General features: G+C 37.2%; 1 protein-coding gene across 1 annotated transcript; it reads right to left on the bottom strand.

Moving 5' to 3' along the window:
* Positions 1 to 444: 444 nt before the first annotated feature.
* prss35 (serine protease 35) lies at positions 445 to 22,281 on the bottom strand. Its single transcript, XM_028797859.2, has 2 exons — positions 21,921 to 22,281; positions 445 to 6,410 (listed from the first exon to the last, which is right to left on the bottom strand). The coding sequence occupies exon 2, from the start codon at positions 6,389 to 6,391 to the stop codon at positions 5,243 to 5,245; it is 1,149 nt and encodes a 382-aa protein (XP_028653692.1). The 5' UTR covers positions 6,392 to 6,410; positions 21,921 to 22,281; the 3' UTR covers positions 445 to 5,242.
* Between the last annotated feature and the right edge of the window lie 293 nt (positions 22,282 to 22,574).

Below are 22,574 nucleotides of genomic sequence, written 5' to 3'. Positions count from 1 at the left end.
TTGAAAAAGCAGGTTCAGAAAATGGATGAATGCTGACTGTGCTTTAAATTTACACAAATTCCTGGACAAACTCCAAATGATATTGCGTTTTTATCTGAAATATCCACACTTACCTTGTGAATGTCCAATTGTTCAGCTACTGTGGTGAGCCCACTTTACCCTCTGTAATGCACCCCGGTTGTGTGTTGCCTATGGCCATTATGCCTGAAGTACATTATAACTTTTGTACTTAAGCAGAATTTTCTCACATTACGCTGCATATCAATATGCCCAGTTTATGTAACAATTTTCCTTATCTTGGAAAATGTTCTTTTGTGCCATTCAGAAGTGTTGTATTTTTCCTTTATTCTTGTGAATGCAATCTCAGAATAACGTTCAACAATTCTGGAAAATGTCGATTAGCTTTCTGATGCCAAACAATGATGTTATTTTTGCTAAAAAAAGTTTAAAATAAAAATGTCCAAATGTATTGTATTAAAAAAAACCATTTACAATACCGCAGAAAGATACTTCAGCTTTTTTTACATTACAATAACAATATACATATTTTTAAAGATAGTAAAACTTTCCACATAGGAAGGTCACACAATGGACTTACAGGCATAGCAGTCTAGCATTAGATGTGGAGCCGTCTGAACTTCTTCAAACATATGCGCTTAGAGCAGTCTGACTGACCCAACGTAGCAGTTTTTCTATGCATTAAATATTGTAATTATCTTAAGACAACATTATTATTGTACTATATTTAGACTTTTTTTTATTTTTACACATCAAAATTTAAATAAATCTCAAAGCATGCCATCCAAAAATCTTCAAAAAACATAAAGCACCATAATTGAAATGTGCATTGATTTTTGTTAAAAAGCACCATGATCTCAGAATAGCTAGAAAGCTCCATAAATGGGTTGCTGTAAAAGAAGGTATCCACTTTTACCTTGTCTTGAATTCAACAATTTCAAGTTGTGTTTAGCGAATTGTGGTATTCTCAGTTCAATTCAATTAAAATCAAACTTATTATGGCTTAGAATGCTGTATAGACAGGCAGGGTGCAAAAGAACACTGAAATTATTAAATAATACCAAAATGGTGAAATTGGCAGAATGAACAGAAATGTTGCTTTCATGAGATTTGACAGACATTTGTGCGTTTATACATACAAGAAAGAGAGAATGGGAATGGAGATAGATAGATAGATAGATAGATAGATAGATAGATAGATAGATAGATAGATAGATAGATAGATAGATAGATAGATAGATAGATAGATAGATCAAAGGTTGGTTTACATGGGCCTGGTATTTACATCAAATAATTATATCAGCTCTAAAATTGATTTAGGTAGCAGGGTGGCACAGTGGTAGCACTGCATCCTCACAGTAAGGAGACCAGGGTTTCCATCCCGGTTCCTCCCTACATGGAGTTTGCATGTTCTCCTCATGTCTGCATGGGTTTCCTCTGGGTATTCTGGTTTCCCCCCACTGTCCAAAGACATACATGTTAAGTGAATTGGCCCTACTGTCTTTGTGTGTTCATCCATTGATGCACAAGTTTCCTGTCCAGGGTTTGTTCCTGCCTTCCACCCTATGCTGGCTAGAATTGACACCAGAAACCGCACCCCAAACCTCACCCATAATGTGACCTTGGTCTTGTTTAAGAGAGTTGGAAATTTACATGACATAAACATGGTTCATTTACTTTACTAATCACTGATTAGATTATGAGGCTTTATAAACTGGAATGTTACAATCCATATGAATCTTTTTCAGCCTTCCCCGTATTAATAAAGGCAGATAAAAGGAGTGTTGAATGTTAGAATGTAACCATTTTCAGGTGATATATTGATTTATGATATGCTCAGTTTTCACAGAGATTTCATCAATTTGAGACTTACTTTTGATACATTCTTGGTGCTGGAATGAAAGTGTGCTAATGCTGATGATCAGAAATTTAGTCATTCAAAGATACAACCAGTGTATTATTTGTTCTTTTTACCAAAAAAGAGGGTGTGTGATGTAATATGTCCATTAGAGTCATTTCGCAATGGAAAATATAAAAGTATCATTTTGAGTAATCTACTTTTTCTAACTCCTGTGCCTAAAATCTATTGCTGGTTCTAATTTGCAACCAAATATTTCTGAAAATAAGCTAATTGGAAAAAAAGAAAAAGTAATCCAACTTCTAAATAACATTTCACTAACTTGTACAGCAGTTATTAAGAGAGGTTTTAAAACTTTCACCAGTAGGAATGGCCATATTTGAGCACCACAGTTTAGAAACTGGCACATTTATACATGTGGCCCTCATGATGGCTGGCCTGGCATCATTAATAACAACTAACATCATTCAAATTGTAAACATTAAGTGAAATTCTTAAATAAATCAATATTTTTAAATAATAACTTCTTATTACATGAAACTTGTCACTAAATCAAATGACATTATAGCCAGGCACACAGTTACTGGACTTCAGATTCTGAGGCTGAAACTCTCCATGTTTAGGAACAGTATTTTAAGAAGATGTGATAAACATACAGTAGATGTATTTTAACAAATGAAACCTGATTCAAATGTTAATTGTCTATCAGTTAGTACAGTTATGTTTTACAGTAGGTAGCTCTGCAACTGGCATATCTTTCAAAGTAAGGCAATTGAACCAGGCAGTCATTCTTGTGAGCAATTTTGCGTCTATGTTGATAATCCTACATGTAACCTTTCACAAATTCTCTTGGTCTTCTTCTAGCATTTTGTGTTTTTGTATTTTTTTATTCCTGCTTGTTTTGTCTCTTATTTTTAATTCAGAATTTTATTTTTAATTTATTAATCTATTATTTGGCATTTAATGTGACATTATTTTGCATCCAGTGTTTCCAGTATGATCTTTTTTTGTGCTGTTAATCCATTTTGTACCTGTTGTGAAGCGCTTTGTGAATGGGAAAGGCTCCATATAAATAACATGCATTATTATTATTATTATTACACACTAATCATGGTGAGAAGGTTGGCATGTTGTTTGTATATTAGCATTTGTAAGAATTTGACTGCAATCTGCATATAGAACAATACTATGTGTGTTTATTAAGGCTGCATGGACAACGTTTATCAGTTTCAAATGTGACTTATTTAAAAGTTAGGAAATAAGCATTAATTATTTTATATTTATATGAACGCACATGCTGTTAGCCACACTTCCCATTTACTGTTCCATAGCAAGTGCTATCATTGTATAATTTTCCGCTCTAATTATTATTTACTACTGTCTTTTACTGAACATTGTAGTTCCCTGTTTCTCTATTTTTTTGTCTGTTGTCTCTGAATACTTTGCATTTTTAAAATTGATTTTCCATGACAATGTTTGCCTTGCCTTTTTGCTTTTTTCCTATTTTGTGTTCAGCCTGTTTTGCCTGTTCCTTTTCCCAGAATTGCCTCTCAGTCGTTGGCTATCTCTTGCCATTTCTCGGACATGTTCTCTTTATTTTCACACAACGAAGGTTTAGTCCTGATAAGCGAGCACTGGAAGAGAGCATCTTCTTGTGTTAGCCTACCAATATGTTTTACAAGTGAATAACATTTATTTTTACTTATATTTTATATTATTTAAAGTAAAAAGACTTTCTTAATGTCTCATTTAAAGCATCCAAGAGAGTTGACAACAATGATAAATAAAAATAATAGTTTTTATTTATATAGTGCTTTTATCAAACCCTAGGACGCTTTACACAATTGTTAAAACTATAAGAAATCAGAAACAAAAAAAAAAAACAATAACAAAACACAACACAATAGTCTTCCAGTACAAGTGTTAAAAATCTAAGATTGAAGAAAGATATTGGTTGAACAGAAAAGTGTTCAAATTAGTCCTAAAAGAGGAAAGTGAAGACACAAATGTTGAGTTAATGAGCTCCAGAAGCAGGGGGCCGTGACACAGAATGATCTTTTACCCCAGGAAGAATGCTTGGTGTGTGGGACCATAAGCAGTCCATTAAGTTCACATGCAGGATTATACCGATACAAGACATGAAGGAAGTAGACCATGTAAAATGTCAAGGCTAATGAGTGTTAGTTTAGATTTGATACATGAAGCCAAAGAACTGGAGAGATATGTTCAGTTTGGCTGGTGAGCGTGAGAACACTAGCAGCCGCGTTCTGGGTATATTAAAAATTGACATTATTGAAAGGGTATGGTGGTGAGGAAGAGGCTATACATTTGATATTCTCAATGTTTTGGCCAAACTGTAGAAATGCACAAATAAAATATTGAAGTAGTGAACAGTCGCACCCCCTTGATACAGCATTTCTGGTTGCCAAGGCCCAACCCCGATGATTTGTTGATTCAAGGCAGGTATCAAAATCGAGCATTAAATTGTTGAATTCAAGGTATTGATGCATCATCTTTAGTCACAAATGAAAAAATTACAGTACATGCAAAATACAATTTTATTTGCTGATAGATTGTTTATTATGGGTTTTGGATATAGTGAGTGTTTGAGTTTTTGTTTTGCCAACCAATTTAACAATGCAGGATTAAAAAAACTCTTTTACCAGAGAGGATAATTTGAATTGTTTTGCCTACTGTTCCAGCATTTCTACAAAGTCCTATATTTAAAAGACTCAAGAAACACATTCAGCTCCTACCTTTTGTTTAAACCCTGCTCTTTCAGTTAGTGTGTTTTTTTATTTACTTGGTCCTCCAAGAGGAGAAAGGCCATATATTTAAAAGAAAACACTACGCCAAAGCAAAAGTGAGTCACGGGTGAAGGCTTAATCCACAAGTTAGAAGCTTAGAGTGATGTTCCTAAACTTGTGTGAAAGGTACATCGATTGTTTCTGAAAATCAATTCACAACTATACAAAAAGACCAGTTTTTTGGTGTCGGAGCTTTGGAAAACAACTACGGAGTACATAAAAGCACCCAGCAGTCAATGATATGTTAAAGAGTTGTAGCACATTTCAATTCTTAAAAAGTATCTGTGCTGTTATAATTTATTAAATAAAGCAAACAATAAAAATTTTACTCCATTAGCGCCTGCCAAAATTTTCTCAGATAAAGGGACAGTTCTGTTCACAAGAGTTGAACACCTCGGAAGTTAATACTAAGCGACCCTGTTTTCACTACAGTATAATTCCCTTTTACTACCATTGTATGTGCATAGAGTGTTGTGGTGTAGAAGAACCCAATCATCTCAGTAAAAAATACAGTAATTAAAAGTCTGAATGTAACATAGGTGCTCGTCCCATTACGTAATCAACCATCACGGCAACCTGCATAGTTCCCATGTATCCAGAAGCAGATCTGTGCATATTTTAGAGGGGTTATTCTGACAGCGACATTATAATCCTGCTGCTGGCCATTGACGTCTACCCATTGGTGGCCAGAGAAAATCCCAATAATCTTTCGTCTCCATTTCTTGCTTTCAGGGTCCTTTAGGCGTATATAGACGCCTGAGCCACTGGATCCAGGCTGGGCATCACAGTACTGGTACAACAAATCATTGGATTCATCAGAGACAGAGCAGAATCTATATACCAATTGTCCTGGCCTGTCGTCGTCAAATCCAGAAAAGTGAATCCGGCTTCCAGGCATCTTCTTCACCGTAGGGCTAATGCCAAGGTCCATGAACTTCTTCTTTTGCGGCCGCTTAAGTTCCAAAATTGCGTAGTCGTAATCCACCGCAACATCATCTGTCACTCCTTTAAACCATCCCTTTGGTACCTGGGTGCGTTTTACTCTTGTCCACTGGAAAGAAGGCTTGATTTCGGCAGGCTTTGCTTCCCTCTTTCCCCGTTTTGAGCCTTTGCGCCTTTTGCCACCTCCTTTGGAACGCAGTTTCAGAATCCCTACTCTAAGTTTCTTGGCTCCTTTAATGTAATCCTTTCCATCATGGATACAATGCGCCGCTGTTAGAACATGTTTTGGTGATACCAGGATACCTGTACAACCAGTAGAAACTTTGACAGAAGTGGAAAAAGGATAGTTAGTCACAAACTGCTTGTCTGAGATGCTGAAGCGGCTATCCATACCATAAACGTGCCGCTTCCTTCGTGAATGAGAGTCCTTGATGACTTCGTGTTCTGCCTGCATGTCAAAGTTCCTGAAGTACACTTCTGTGGAGGTGCGAGTGCCATTCTCGTAGACGGTTTCGTAGGAAAGGAAATCCTGAAGGTCACTGACACTTGGCAGAGGTAGCCTGCTTTGGCACTCGATCCCACAGGTCCCATTTAACTCACGCTTGGCTTCAGCTTTGAAATCTGGGCTGCTTAGGGTAACAGTTTTCTTATTTATGACCAATGGTACTTTCTTTATTTCCCAGGTAAAATCCTCCTCAGCTTTAATCCTTGAAAAGGGGCTAAGAACAGTAAGGAAAAGTAGAAGTAACAGTGGTATTGGGCCCATTGTGAAGCTGCTCCTAGCTCTGCAAAATTAGAAGAAGAAAGTTAATGGGATTACACATCAGCAGTTTACAATAACTTTTATTAATAGTCTTTGGAGCAGAATATGTTGTGTATGCTTTTTTATATGACTGACAAGATTACTTTTAAAAAAATAAAACTTCAATTCATCCATTTATCCTTTCTCCAAACCCTTCAATGACTTTGGGTCAATGCTGAAAGCACTGAACACAAGCTAAGCCCCAAGGCTAGATGGGACGTATGTCCATCACAGGTTGCATTCATGCACACGCTCACTTGGAGAACTTTAAGATGCTAATTAGCATTAGAAGCATGTACTGGGGATGTGAGAAGAACAAGAGATACCAAGGGAAAGCCCCCTGTAAATAAATGATGAATGTGTGGTATTAACCCAGATATTGGTTGGGCTACATGTGGAACATGGATCTCTGGAAAGGCATTGCTAACCACAGAGCCATCCTGTATAATAGTGTTACAATTTGTGTGTATTTAGTTGGAATGGTTTACTGCAGGTCAGCAAAAGATATCTTGGTTGTCTCATCCTCCAAAGCTTCCATCTGTTTCTTTTGCTTTTTGCCCCCTCTTCATTTTAGCTGTATTTGCTCATTTGCAGGTCACATTGGTCAGAGCACATTATGGAAGTACTTGAGAACTGAACACTTGAATTAATTTATTGCAATGCTTGTCCAATATCAGTAAGATTGTCAAGTTATTGGTTGAACAAGACACTTTTGGGAATGGAAGAACCCACTTTGGACCAGTTTTACTTTACGTTGGCCAGATATTCAAGAAGACATTTCATTGTACCCAGTATATGTGACAATAAATTAGAATTTCAGCCTAAATCTACTGAAAATGTTGGCACAGTGATGAGCACTGCTGCCTCACAAACTTAGAGGACAGCTGCCTCTGGGTGTTTAGTTTGCATCTTCTCCCTGAGTTTCTCTGTTTTTTGTAGGTATGTTGCCTTTCCTTCCACATCTCAGAGATATATTTATTAGGTGAACTGGTGTTTTTAAATTTTTTGAGTATATTTGTGTGGCTTCATGTGACCCTGAACTGGATAATCATGTTAATAAATGGTCAGATGCTCCTGGTTATTCAAACAAACTGGACATATGTTAATATATCTTGGCTGCAAGTGTTTTTTTTAATTAATCAGTATTTACACAGATCTATTCAAAAGCATCTTAAATACTGTGGAGCTAAATTCATTTTTCCAGGTCTAAACATCCCATGATTAGCATAAATAGTTCATTCCACCCTAAGGCCCATGAGGTTTGAAGCCCTTAGTTTGGACTTTAATAGTTTTGTTTCACAGCAACAAACAACAGTTTATTGACAAGGACAAAAGTGACAGAAAGTGAGGACTGATTTTATTTATAGCATTTGTACTTGAGTTAGTCTACAGCTGCAAGAACCCAGCAGTTATTTTTAATAAACTTGAGTCAAAAACCCTCATTACCTCTCCTTTCCGGCTCAGTAAGCGAACTGTGTTGAAGGCTGATGCAACCATATGCAATATAATGAGCTGGCTGATTTGAGGATGCTGCCACAAGATGGTGCTCTGGTATATCCATCTGTCTGCTTTCAGCACTGCTGGAAACCTGAGCCTGCCTGCAAAGGGCTGCTTTACCACCGTTAAACACAGCTCAGAAGCTGGCGGCCCTGAATCAAGTTTTCTGTATGGCTGCCAATTTTCAATTGGATCTGTTACAAGTCTAAGCTTCCTGATGGCTCAGTTTTTCTGAACAGTCCTTACAATTTTTTGTAGTCACTTTGCCATTAATGTGCCTATCTAGATTTGTCTGCACAAAGTATAAACTCCAAAGCTGCTACTGCAAGTGTAACTGCAAACCTCTGGGCAATGTGGTCTAGCGGATAAGGAACTGGACTGTTAACTACAGTATAAGGCTACCAGTTCAGATGCCACACTGAATTCATTGTGTGATGATGAGCAAGTCATGCCCCACATCTCAACAGTTATTCTCTGTGCTTGGAGATCTGAAAGAAAAGGGTTGGGATTAAAGCATACAAGAAACCCCAGTCAGTTTACCTTTATTTTAAAATGCATGTCCCATCAACCTGTGCTATAAGCAAATAGAGCACATTTCTGCGGTGAACACCATCTCAAGGTACTTTACAAGTGGGGGTTAAAGTCCAACATCTTAGCAACTACACTACACTGTACACAACAATACAAACGATTTCATTCATCCATTTTCTAATCTGTAAATTATTACAATACAAATAAAATATAATATTGTCAAACCCACTTCATGGTCACTAAGTCATGTGGGCCAGAGGCTATACCAGCAGCATTGGATGCAAGGCAGGAAATGGTGGGGGGTGCTGGGGGGTATGTAATTTATAGCAGGACCAGTTTAGAGTATCCAGATAACCTACCTTGCACTACACCTCTGGTATGAAGGCCTGAGGAAAGCCCACATAGAAATGAGGAGAATGTACCCATTCGACACAGATGAATCATAAGGTTACGGTTTCAAACCCAGGATACCGAATCTGTGACACAGCAGTGCTGTCCATTACACTGTCCTACTACTTCTAAATAAACCAGGAGGGATCTGAGGGAATACCAGACAACTACCAATTACCATTAAAAGGTGCTCTCCTCCACTGAGCAAGTCCGTAGACCACTTGCATGTAGAAATGTACACCTCTATAAGCTGTGTTTTACCTGGCCATGTGTTGTAGGTCAGCTTGGGGCACAGTACACCATCAAACAAAGGATTAGTTTGATTTATCAAGTCGCAATCTTTAATTAAAGTTAATCAGACTTCACCTCATATAGCATCTTTCATGGTCAATTAGCTCATTTTGTGGATATGCATTTTTTACAGCCAAAACACAGAATCCTGGGCCGGTGTACCACTTCAGTACGATATCATGTGTTTCTAAACTCTATGCAATGTTTCTGCCTATTTATGTCTATCTATTGCCAGATATTTGCAACATTGAGTGGGAACTTAGTTAAATTAAAGATATTAAACCCTAAATAGGTCTTCCCTGCGAGGAGTCTGCATGTTCTCCCCGTGTCTGCGTGAGTTTCCTCCCACAGTCCAAAGACATGCAGGTTAGGTGCATTGGTGATTCTAAATTGTCCCTGGTGTGTGCTTGGTGTGTGTGTGTGTGTGCGCGCGCCCTGCGGTGGGCTGGTTCCCTGCCCGGGATTTGTTTCCTGCCTTGCGCCCTGTGTTGGCTGGGATTGGCTCCAGCAGACCCCCGTGACACTGTAGTTAGGATATAGCGGGTTGTATAATGGATGGATAAACCCTAAATATCCATCATGTCTATAGTTGACCGTTCAGAATCGGAAATGCAATGCTGCATTCCAGTAATGCCCTACAATATTTTTAAGAAACACAACTCTTCAATCCCAGTTTACCCAATTTTTGGAAAATATCATCCAGTTGAAATTTGAAGGTCCTCAAAGTACAACAATCTACCACTCTATTTGGTAACGTATCCCACAAATCCATGCTTCTCTGTGCTTCTGTAGCTGTTCTGTGAAATTACCCTTAATAGGCTTATAGTTGCGCTCCATGTTCTAACTGAAATACTAATTTGAAAGCAACAGTTGAGGATCTAAAAATAGCAGCCAAGCTAGACTGGCAGGTATCACAACATGTCCCAGGTTCCTGCCTTATCTTTAATTCATGGTCATATTCCTTACAAAGGTGACACTACGCTTTCTCTCATACTAAAACTATTACATATATATGTGAGACCTTCTGATTTGGTTTGATCCAAGCTAAATTTGTGTTTTATTGCAGCGTCACCTCCTCCACCAGTCAAATCCACCTCCTCCTTTTTCCCTTACTGCCTTTCATTCATCAGCTGTTTGACCGACGCAATGTCCTGACGCTTGCCAGCCTCTTTCATATCAAAGCGCTGCTCTCGTTCTGCAGTCCTCATTCAAAAAGCAGAGACATTTGCTGCTTACCCTAATTGCTCAAGTGCCGAGCAATCTCTTTAAGTCAATGCTGACACCTGCAATCTGCATTAAAATTCCTCTCTCTTCAGCTGTAGGTTGGCCATTTATCTTATATTGGAGTACTTGTCACACTTTACAATGAGTAACTGGAGCCCAGGCATTAGCATGTGCGGTTTTTGTCCTTCCCCAAAGTGAGAAATACGGCCTTAAAGCTGGCTTAACATGTTTTTGGTTCTGAATTAAATAAAATAAAACAGGCTGTTACCGTCCAATCCTCCTATCAATTTGCATCCATTGTTCCATTGACTTAGTAACATTTTAAAAAAAATAAATTGTTTGATGCAAATTCACACACTAGCCCTTCAAAACTCAGGCTAGGCCATTAAAGAAGGTCTCCCCCCATTAATTGACTATCTCTTATTTCCATTTGGAATGACGACTGATCTAAAGCTAATTCCAGCTGGTATTTCACCTCAACAGACTTAGCAATTTTGCTTTATATAGTGACTTTCTTTTCACTTCCTAGCTCAATAAATCAGGTCAGTCACAAAAGGTTAACAAAATGTGACAAAGCCAAATGTTACTATTGCTGTGCTACCTCACCTAGACACATACCACGTAGAATACAGAAATGTCAGTAGAAAACTCTCTAATACACAGTGTAACAAAGGATCTGCAAGAGAAAAAGAAGAAGAGAAGGGAGATTAGGGACAGAATGCTTTCTGGTACTTGGAGATGGGCAAGTACTGTAAGTGAACCACCCCCTGGGCAGATTGGATGGACCACTGTAGTGCTCACTATAATAAATTCAACATTCTGTACCTTAATGTGCCAGTTTCCAAACTGTGGTGCTCAAATATGGCCATTCCTACTGGTGAAAGTTTTAAAACCTCTCTTAATAACTGCTGTACAAGTTAGTGAAATGTTATTTAGAAGTTTGATTACTTTTTCTTTTTTTCCAATTAGCTTATTTTCAGAAATATTTGGTTGCACATTAGAACCAGCAATAGATTTTAGGCACAGGAGTTAGAAAAAGTAGATTACTCAAAATGATACTTTTTAATTTCCATTGTAAAATGACTCTAATGGACATTTTGCATCAGACACCCTCTTTTTTGGTAAAAAGAAAAAATAATATATTGGTTTTATCTTTGAATGACTAAATTTCTGATCATCAGCATTAGCACACTTTCATTCTAGCACCAAGAATGTATCAAAAGTAAGTCTCAAATTGATGAAATCTCTGTGAAAATTGAGCATATCATAAATCAATATATCACCTGAAAATGGTTACATTCAAACATTCAACACTCCTTTTATCTGCCTTTATTAGTACGGGGAAGGCTGAAAAAGATTCATATGGAATCTATCTATCTATCTATCTATCTATCTATCTATCTATCTATCTATCTATCTATCTATCTATCTATCTATCTATCTATCTATCTATCTATCTATCTATCTATCATCTATCATGTTACAAAGTGTGACATTTTATTTTTAAAGACAAACTTCAAATGTTAGCCGTGCTCATGCAATTTTAAAAAATGACATTTTTACAATAAAATCCCTGATCTTTGTAATAATAACTTTGCACAACATTGTTTTCTGTGTCTCCAGAGACACACTATGTCATACTGTATGTTTTTGAACCCGACGACACAGTTGGCCCTGTTACGTCATTGTTCCATGGTCATCAAATGTTTTCGATACAATTCCTTAGCTTCTAGATTATAGTTTCTAGTGTAAGATATTTTAAAGTGTTTGGTAAACCCAATGAGACAGTGTGTGATAACATCTTGAACACTTCCTTCTATGAAAACGAAATTGAATGGAACTACTGTAATAGGAGAATTCAGGAGATCAAGAGAGAGACAGTGTGTACATGTAACAGAGCATTTAAAGAATCAAGAAGTAAACAATGAGGTAAGATTCACAGCCAAATAATTGGAATGGCATTCCCATAAATTACCTTCCCATGACTCATTAATCCACAAAAGGGATTCTTAATTTTTTTTTTTTTGTTGCAACCTAGTCTTTCCTTTTTTAGGGTCTTTAAGACCTATTCCTTGTTGAATGCCTGGCCAATTAGTTAGCCCCTTGGGGAATTGTGGATAATTGTCAGGGTGTGGTAATCGTGGATGATCGTAAGAGCAATATCGATTGATTATCAACCCACTACAAACCACTTTGTGAACCCAATACTATTAAATACAACAGTAACTCACACACACAATGCATTTTGGGTTTACAAACCATAGTTTAAGAACCCATGGTCTACATGAATACATTCTTATTCAATAAAATCATCTGTCCTTCCACTTACCTAACCCACTTATTTAGAGCAGGATCTGTGGCAGATGGAGGTACCCCAGCAATCATTGGGCTAAAGGCAGAAATAACACGTGGACAGGGCACTAGTCCATCACAGGGCATCAATTACATTATATTCATCTTAACTCACATCACTTTAATTTTATATTCCTACCTTCATCATAGACTAGCTCAGAATGTCGAGAGTATCAATGGGTACAGAAATAAGGATAAATGTATAACATGGGTTTAATAAGCTGAAGGCCATTTTGCAATTGAAGTTTCAGCATAAGATGTGAACTGTGGATAAAATTAACTTTCCTGAAATGTACTTTTGTTTCTACGAAATTTGCAAGCAATGTCACAATGAATGCAAAAGACAAAACACTGGACGTAAAAGAAAAAGAAAGCAATAGATAGCACTAGACGGGATCATGGTGAAGACCAAATGTTAACGAAGAAGAGGAAGTCCACTTGATAATGAAAGAGAGACAATAGTTTGAAACATATTGACATGAAAGGAGCCTCACAAGCAAGCCTTGTTGGATGTTATTCATGTTTACAGAATTTATTTTATTGTTACCATGTACGTTACTAAGTTTACTTAATTAACACTATGACCCTGCAGAGAAAGGAATATATAAGAAGATAAGGTGCTCAGTTTTCCCTTGTTTATTCTTTATAAATTTACTGTTGAAGAGCTCATACCATTTTTCTTTTGCAATTTTATGTTACTGTACTGCGGTGGGTTGGCACCCTGCCTGGGATTGGTTCCTGCCTTGTGCCCTGTGTTGGCTGGGATTGGCTCCAGCAGACCCCCATGACCCTGTAGTTAGGATATAGTGGGTTGGATAATGGATGGATGGATGTTACTGTATGTCCATGTTGGCTTGTCACACTGGCATGAATTTTTAAAAGTTTGATTCCTAGCGTTGCACAATCCAACAGTAATAGAAAATATTGAGTAGGGTTGGTTGTTGCTTTTTTGGAAAATGGAGTCCCCGTTTATTTATTTATTTATTACAAATGGGCATGCAAAATAAAAAGGTTTGAGAATCACTGAAATAGACAATAATCACAAAAATACTGTGACAGGTTTGGTGCCCTCTAAAACAAAGCATTTAAAGGTGATGATGTTGCTTCACTGCTCCAAGCAGCAGGCTCAAAACTTCACTCGGTTAGACTTTTCCTGCTTAAATTTGCAAAGATGGAGGCAGTGTTCACACATTAGTCCTGCTTATTTCTGCCTTCTTTAACTATCATGACCAAATCAAGCTATGAGAGAGGCCAACCTGCAAGCACTTCATGCTGTACATACCCACTTTAAAGAGATTTCACCAGAAATGTCACTCGTAACCCTAAATTTAGTCCCTCATGTTCTAGCCATAAATTAGTGATTTATAATTTTTAATTTTTCATTTAATAAAATTTTCATTTCCCCATTTTCTTAATGGTTTTCTTTCTCATTGCTTGTCCTATGCCAATGACATTAGTTCTTGGTCATCACATTGATTGTTGGAGATGCAGCACTTATTGTGCTGTTACTTAAGAATGAGCATCACAATAGGAACTTACCTTTTGTGTAAGACCGTTAATCATGAGATAAATATTTTTTGAGCAATATAATAATAAAGAATTTTAGGAATTGATGATTGAACTGCTTTTCATTTGCCTTTACAGTTACTTTTTGACAATAGATATCCTACTTAGTTACTAACAGACACGCTTGATTATAAAGACTATATGATCTACATTGTATTAATTGCTACCACTTATTCATAGAATAAAATACAAAACATACTGTGCTTGACCATACATTCAAAGGGCAGGTCTACTCAGATGCAGCACTCTAGCTCATTTAGAACCAATGGCACTTAATTATCTTATCATATTTGTTTAATACTTTTATCCAAGGTCAGGTTAACACTATTTACAGATAAAGTTTTGGATGCAGTTGGAGTACAAAGAGGTTAAGTGACAGTCTCTGGGACATAGGAAGGTGCTGATCCAGCGACCTTGAGGTATTAAAGTGTAGCACCTCATTCATTGCATCACAGAATCCCACTTCTTACACCTATGCAACAAGTCCCACTCTAAGACTTGAGCATATCAGCTTGTGTCAATCAGACCTCTTACAGAGTAGAAAAATGAAGAAACTGGCCTGCTGAGCCATTAGACCATTCTGTTAAATTCAGTCAAATGTGGGAACAGCGCAGAACTCTTTAAACAGGTTTGTGTCTGTCCTTCAACAGAAAATTATCTGTACGGCACAAAATAAGGAACAAGATTTTCAAAAAATGGGTGCCTATTGTAAGCTTTGCTAGCAAAGTAAAGATATGTTACTGTTAGGGTTAGTGAGCAAGAGACACTGAGAATCAATGCCAGTTGTGGCACATTCCATGGTAGAAAAATTCGGACGTGATTGTCAGTAGGCTTTGTGCCCTAGGAACCAAGTTACCCGAACTATTCTATAACATTTCAGTAATTATTTACCACTCTGATGCTGATCTTTCTGATCATAAAATAAGTCATTACTATAGCAGGTGACAAGCAGAATTCATACTTAATTGAAGAATTACGGTATTTGAGGGCTCCTCTGGAGTGCCTCTTTCTCTTGCACGATTTGGCTAACAACTAATCAGCACATCGTCATCTCATAACAGGCTTAAGTTTCAAGTTTGGTATTTTTCCGTCCTGCCATTTTAGGTCTAAACTGTCCTCAAGAAACTGTGACACACAGACACACACACAGACAGACACACATCTTTGAGATATCAGTGTTTTTAGTATCGGGGGACCTTAAACTGGAGATCGAAATTTTTGATGAATCTAAAGCTTTTGTTCCTCCCGCATAGACAACAGGTTATGGTGAGGGAGGGTGCAAAGCAAACATATCACAAATTTATACTGAACACAGGAGCAAAAAATGTACGGAATCTTTATAATCTGTACAGTACGGTGCTCACTCCATACATTCAGAAGAAGATAATTGCTGAGAAAAGCAAAGATTCATTTGTGGTCTTTTGTGATGGGACAAGTGAAGATCTCCTTAATGGTGTTAACGTTATCTGCACTTTGAGTTGGCAGAGGTGGTCACCAGTAGGTTTAGGTGCCCAGGTAGTTAAACTGCCCATTCAATTTCCATTTGCTTTTTTCTTGACAATGAGATAAGGAGTTGACACCTACCCAGACAGCAGTGTGCACAAGGTGGGAACTGGAAGATACATTGACCCATCAGTGGATTCGCCTCATCAGGATAGTTCACCCCATAATTCATGAGAACTGGAATTCCCAGATGAAAGCCATGCAAACATGACAAAAATATGTAAATGCCACATGGAGCTGGAAGCCGAACCAAGGCCCCTAGGGTGGTGTGGTGTCAACATTATTATTAACACTGGATCACCCAGTGAGTTGGGTTTCTATGGCACAGCTCTTTTCAGGGACAACTCTACCATTCAGAGCTTAATTGCTCACTACTTCCTAACCATTATTTCATGGCTATTCTCACCAGTTAGTGTCTGAATTTACAGGTTTATGCAGGCAAATTGATTGCAGCAGATGAGAAATGTATTCACACTGATTTCGGCGGAGCACTGGACCATCACTTTCCTGTTAAAGGATAATTGAGCAGCCCAGCAGAGCGGGGGTTTAATTTTGAGTCAAAACAGGCAAACGCTAAATTTCCTTTGGAAGAAAGTACCGGAAGATGGAATTTGCTTTTGAAATTCAAAAGCGTCTGTCATTACACATACAAATGAGAGGGAAGCTAGCCAGCCTCTAGTGTTTCCACTCACCGAGCCATTGTTTTTGGGATACACCATGAAATTGGTCTTGACAGTTTGTTAGTGGGAGTAAATCAGAACACAACACCAATGAGTTGGTTAATTAAGCCTGAGCACTTAAAAGAGTGTAAAGCATATTAGGCTTCCTGCGCCCTAATGGGGAGAATTGGAAATGTTCAACCAAAGCGGAAAAGTGATATCTGATCTTCTATCCTCAACGTATACCATTCTGCACACACACATACAGTATGTCTAGCCAGCATATAATGTACAGTAACATACAGTAAAAAATGAGATCTGATCTTCTTTGCTCAGTGTATAATGTACTGCAAACATATGAATCTAGCTGGTATATACATTGAGATACTGAAAACACAGTAGGAATTGAAAACAGTACATGCACACATATTCATATTCTATATAGATTAGTATACTGTGAACGTGTACACATGATTGTATATACTATATCAATATGCTGTATACACGTTTAGGCAGTGAATTTCTCTTCAGATATCAGTATCTATCTATCCATTATATTGAACTTTTCCCATCTATCTCTCTCTCTTCTCTTTACAGATGCTTTGTCTCTAAAACAGGAACTGTCTCACTTTGCAGCATTCTGTCCCTTAATGATTTATCACATTAACCTTCATTGACTCTGTCTCACCAAGGATGCTCATCTACTGTATCTCTTCTTTTGACAACTTTAAGGTCTTGCAGATTGATGTAGTTGACGGCCTCCTGAAGACACCTGTTCCGCTTGCCTGCTGCCATCTCACACTCCATTTCTCTTCATTAACACTTTATCTGACTACTTGTACGCATGTCTTGCCCTGTTCCCTAACTCCTCTGCTTTCCTCTGAGTTTCCTCATCTGTGCAGCCAAGTCAGCAGGCACCGATCCACTTTCACAGCTTATCCAGAGTTCTCAGACACCTTTGTGATGCTACACATGACTCCACCATCTGCGAAGTCCATGAGCTTTTTGAATGGTTTCTCTTTCACTGAATTTAAAACAATGCATTCCTCTCAGAATCACACAGAGCTGTGGTGCGCAAAATCAAGGAGAAATGCATGAAAAGCAAGTGACCAAATATAAGCCTTGGACCCTGACACTGCTTCAGGTGAAGTACATTTTGGAAAGAGAAGCACTCTCAAGGTCTGAAACTCCAAGACACAGTAAGGCAATGTCTCAGATTGTGCGAGGGAAGCGATTTCGATCTTGAGGACACAAAGAGATGTGGTACAAAGCCTTGGATAACACTGTGAAGTCATAGAGGGATTTACTGAGATATCTGATTAATACTGGGTAGTGCTGTGCTGAAACCTAACTTAGCAAGAGCCTTCAGATGGCAGGATCCAGTCTGCTCACACAGGGCCAGTTTGGAGTAGCCAATTAACTTACACTCATGTCTAGGAAGTGAAAGGAGAAACAGCCACACAGATACGGAGGCAACATGCAAAATGTACACAGGCAGTGATCTGACTTGAACCAAACAACTGTTATTATTGTACAGTAAATAGCATCTCAGGGCACTTTAGAAGTACAGATTCTTTACAAAAATGATTACATGTATAGGTTGAAGCCACAGCAGGTTTAGTGATTTGCTTGAGGTCACAGTGACCTGATTGAATTAACTGAACTCTGCACTGGCAATCAGAAGGTTGCCGGTTCGAATCCCGTAAATGCCAATAGCGACTCTGCTCTGTTGGACCCTTAAGCAAGGCCCTTAACCTACAATTTCTGAGCGCTTTGAGTAGTGAGGAAAGCCCTATATAAATGCAAAGAATTATTAATCTTCTAGGCCCCGGTCAGAGTGCCACACTAACTACTATGCTACCACAAACACAGGGAAAATTTGAAAACTCCACATAGACTTTAGGGCCTGGACATACCATTTGAGCCACACTCCTATTATACCACAGAATGTGAAGCCTCCTGTACTTATCACATGAGATCCAACACCGCGCCCTGACTACCTGAAAGTGCTGGCTGTAGCTTCCTTGGAAACTGTCCCTCAGAATGTAAATCCTCACAAGCTTTCAAGCCGAGAACAGGAATCTTTCCCAAAATAGAGTTTAAAGGGTTGCCCTGAATCAGCCAAATCTTTTTGTTTGCCAGAAACAGCCAGTCAAAAAAAGTGAGCCAAACGGGGGATTTTTGAGTAGAATGAAGAATACATCCCAAATCATTTTCAGAAAAACATGGATGTTTGATGAGGAAACATTTAAAGGCGAGTCCCTTGAAAGTTGAATTCCTGAGTCCAAATGCACCAAGCATTGTTTTATTTTAAATTGACTAAATATGTAAGAACTGAAGAATGCTGAAACACAGAGCCTGCAGCAACATCTTAGTAGCTAAACATTCTATTTCTTTATCAGTTTTTAAAAATCTAGATGTATAAGAGCAAAGTAACCATACAGATGGAAGTGGAAGTTTTCAACAAATATCTTTTTGACTAATAAACAAAGGAAATAATTAAACATTATGGAAACAACTTGTTTACTGTATATAACATTAATCTACTAATATTTATAATTATAGCCCTCGGCAGCTCAATTAAACATAACCGGATTCTTTTAGTTTAAATTATGACCCTAACTAAAGACCTGAAAACATAAATCCAGACACAAGGGTGTGCACTTAGACAGATAGAATCGTTACTTTGTGTCCGCTCAGTACATTGATGCCCTTCTGTGAAGGAACACCAAATACGATGTGAACAAAATCAATGACAGCAACTCGGAAATATTATGACAACCCAGCGTGATAAACAAGCTCCAGAGAAATATTATCCTGATTAAAAAGTAAGCTGCTTCAAGTGAAACAACAAGGTCATAGAATTAATGATTACCAGACACATTTGCATTATTCTTCAATGGAGCATTTTTTTTCCTGTTTTGAGGTCAGAAGACACTAGATGGCATAGAAGTACGAGTTTCAAATTATACATCTCACTGACTGGATTCTCTCTCTGCATTATGCATTTACAAATATATAACTGTAGGTGTGTGCTTCTGAACACCAGAAAACTCTGGCCCTATCTGTCTATCTATCTATCTATCTATCTATCTATCTATCTATCTATCTATCTATCTATCTATCTATCTATCTATCTATCTATCTATCTATAATATAGTGTTCATTCTGTCTATCTATCTATCTATAATATAGTGTTCATTCTATCTATCTATAATATAGTGTTCATTCTATCTATCTATCTATCTATCTATCTATCTATCTATCTATCTATCTATCTATCTATCTATCTATCTATCTATCTATCTATCTATCTATAATATAGTGTTCATTCTATCTATCTATCTATCTATCTATCTATCTATAATATAGTGTTCATTCTGTCTGTCTATTTATCTATAATATAGTGTTCATTCTGTCTGTCTATTTATCTATAATATAGTGTTCATTCTATCTATCTGTCTATCTATCTATAATATAGTGTTCATTCTGTCTGTCTATTTATCTATAATATAGTGTTCATTCTATCTATCTATCTATCTATCTATCTATCTATCTATCTATCTATCTATCTATCTATCTATCTATCTATCTATCTATCTATCTATCTATCTATCTATCTATAATATAGTGTTCATTCTATCTATCTATCTATCTATCTATCTATCTATCTATCTATCTATCTATCTATCTATCTATCTATCTATCTATCTATCTATCTATAATATAGTGTTCATTCTGTCTGTCTATTTATCTATAATATAGTGTTCATTCTATCTATCTGTCTATCTATCTATAATATAGTGTTCATTCTGTCTGTCTATTTATCTATAATATAGTGTTCATTCTATCTATCTGTCTATCTATCTATAATATAGTGTTCATTCTGTCTGTCTATTTATCTATAATATAGTGTTCATTCTATCTATCTATCTATCTATCTATCTATCTATCTATCTATCTATCTATCTATCTATAATATAGTGTTCATTCTATCTATCTATCTATCTATCTATAATATAGTGTTCATTCTATCTATCTATCTATCTATCTATCTATCTATCTATCTATCTATCTATCTATCTATCTATCTATCTATCTATCTATCTATCTATAATAAAGTGTCTTTCCTGTTTATCTATCTACTATATACCATATCTAACTAAATATCTATTAGTCACTCCTTATCTATCTTTGCTATACATTTCAAAAATAAACCTTCTATAGTGATGCTAAAGAAAATAATTTGAAAAATGGTTATGAAATAGATAACTGTAGCTATGTGATAAGCAAGCAATATGTATAACTTATCTAATGACTGTCCATGAGCTAATAATCTGACCAGAGAACAGTGAACACAATACAATGTTTGTGTTCTTTGTTTAAGCAGAGTTTAACCACAGGAGCAATAAATCATTTGCTCTTCTTAGTCTGTTTCAACTGGCATGCCCCATTTAAGGTGAAATCGTTTAGTTGCACACTTACAAATGATTGATTATAGGACATGCTAATTACAAGCACTCAAAGGTGAAGGTTTTTTTCCACTGCATTTTGAAAAATAATGTCAATAATATCTCTTTTTAATTTTGGCAAATTTCGATAGTTGTGCAGTTACACTTATCATCCCAAACAATTTCTTTAAATCATAACTTTTTTTATGTAATATCTTTCGAAGCTTCTCTACCAAGTAAACTGTTTCCAGAGGTTACTGACACTTGCACTCCACTACATCTTTTCAGAACTTTAAGCCTAGATAAAAGTTTTAGCCGAGCACTTTTTGTTACTGATTGACGTTGGCATTCCTCTGAGACATGAACCCCTCACTTGCCAAATCGCTGTAATTAAGTCCACTACTGACTAAATAGACGGCAGTCGTGGCGAGGTGCGCAGGGCCATTTTTCTTCTTCACGGAGGTGTCCCCCCAGTCTATTCTAAGGGATTTCACCCTGCGAACAAAGGCGTCCTCTGGGTCCTAAATAGCCCCGACTTCAGTGCTCCTTTAATGATGAATTGAGGCAACACAATAAAATTTCGGTTAAAGTTGTTCGAGGCATATAAGATCGTCCTAAACAGTTTGCAACTGCAAATCAATTAACTTATGGCAATAAAACCGTTATTCTATTTGTATTTCAGTTTGCCCCATAGTGTGTTTGGTGGTCATAATTAAAAGCAGAATATCACAATGAAATGAGAGATAAAACTTAAAAAGGAAAGAGAAAAATGATGCAAATCCTTATCTGCACAAAATAAGCAAGCAACTAGTTCGGTGTGCGTGCATAAATTTATTCATTTGCTTTTGCGAAATTTTTCTCAAACCTATTTATAAAAAATCTTCAGAGGCTAACCTGTATAGGTAAAAGTTCCATTGCAATAAAACAATCAGTTTAGATCTATTTAAGAACTCCTTAGAGATTGTGCAAAGTACATTAATATTAACAATAATAATCTTTCATTTAAATTAAGAAAATACTTTTTCATACCTGCTAGCATTCGATAGGCTGACACTATAGAATCCTTTAAAAGCTGTTTGAATTAGTTTTTATTAATTTTTGTCCTTCAGCCACAGTTTTACTTTTCTTGAAGAAGTAACCAAATGAGCAGCCAGCCTTCAATTTTTTACCCGAACCGGGACTGAATGAGAAGGAAGCAGCAGCAATGAGCGCGCCTGCCTCTGAGAGGACTGCACTTGATGCTTCTGAAAAGGTCGGGAGGAGGAAAAAAAAAGCCTCAAGTTTCCTTGTAGAGAGAATTCGGGGGTTTGCCGCTGGGAGGGGCCGAACAGAGCAGATGGGCTTTAGCAAAGTTTGTAAACAGAATCACAGGCTGGCCAGCGTGCGCGGGACTCGCAATTTACTAGACAGCACTGCAGCTCAAAAGGAAGATGGGCGGAAAAGCAACATGTGAAAGTGAGGGATCGGTGAAAGAAAGCGGACAGCCGTTGCTGCTGCCCCGGGGCACGTCACGTACGTGAATGACAGAAGAACAGCGATGGCAAAGAAAGAAAGATATAAGAAACAACAAGAACGATTTACTGTAATAACAAAAGAACACTTAACAAAGCAGGAAATAATTTTTTTTCAAGAATTTTAAGTAGAGTATCTCCCATCCTTGGGAACTGTAGCAACTTAGTGAAT

The sequence above is a fragment of the Erpetoichthys calabaricus genome, chromosome 3 (genome assembly GCF_900747795.2).
Source record: "Erpetoichthys calabaricus chromosome 3, fErpCal1.3, whole genome shotgun sequence".
NCBI lineage: Eukaryota > Metazoa > Chordata > Cladistia > Polypteriformes > Polypteridae > Erpetoichthys > Erpetoichthys calabaricus.
Note: the sequence above shows the minus strand (reverse complement) of the source record. Positions and strands in the feature narration are given on the sequence as shown.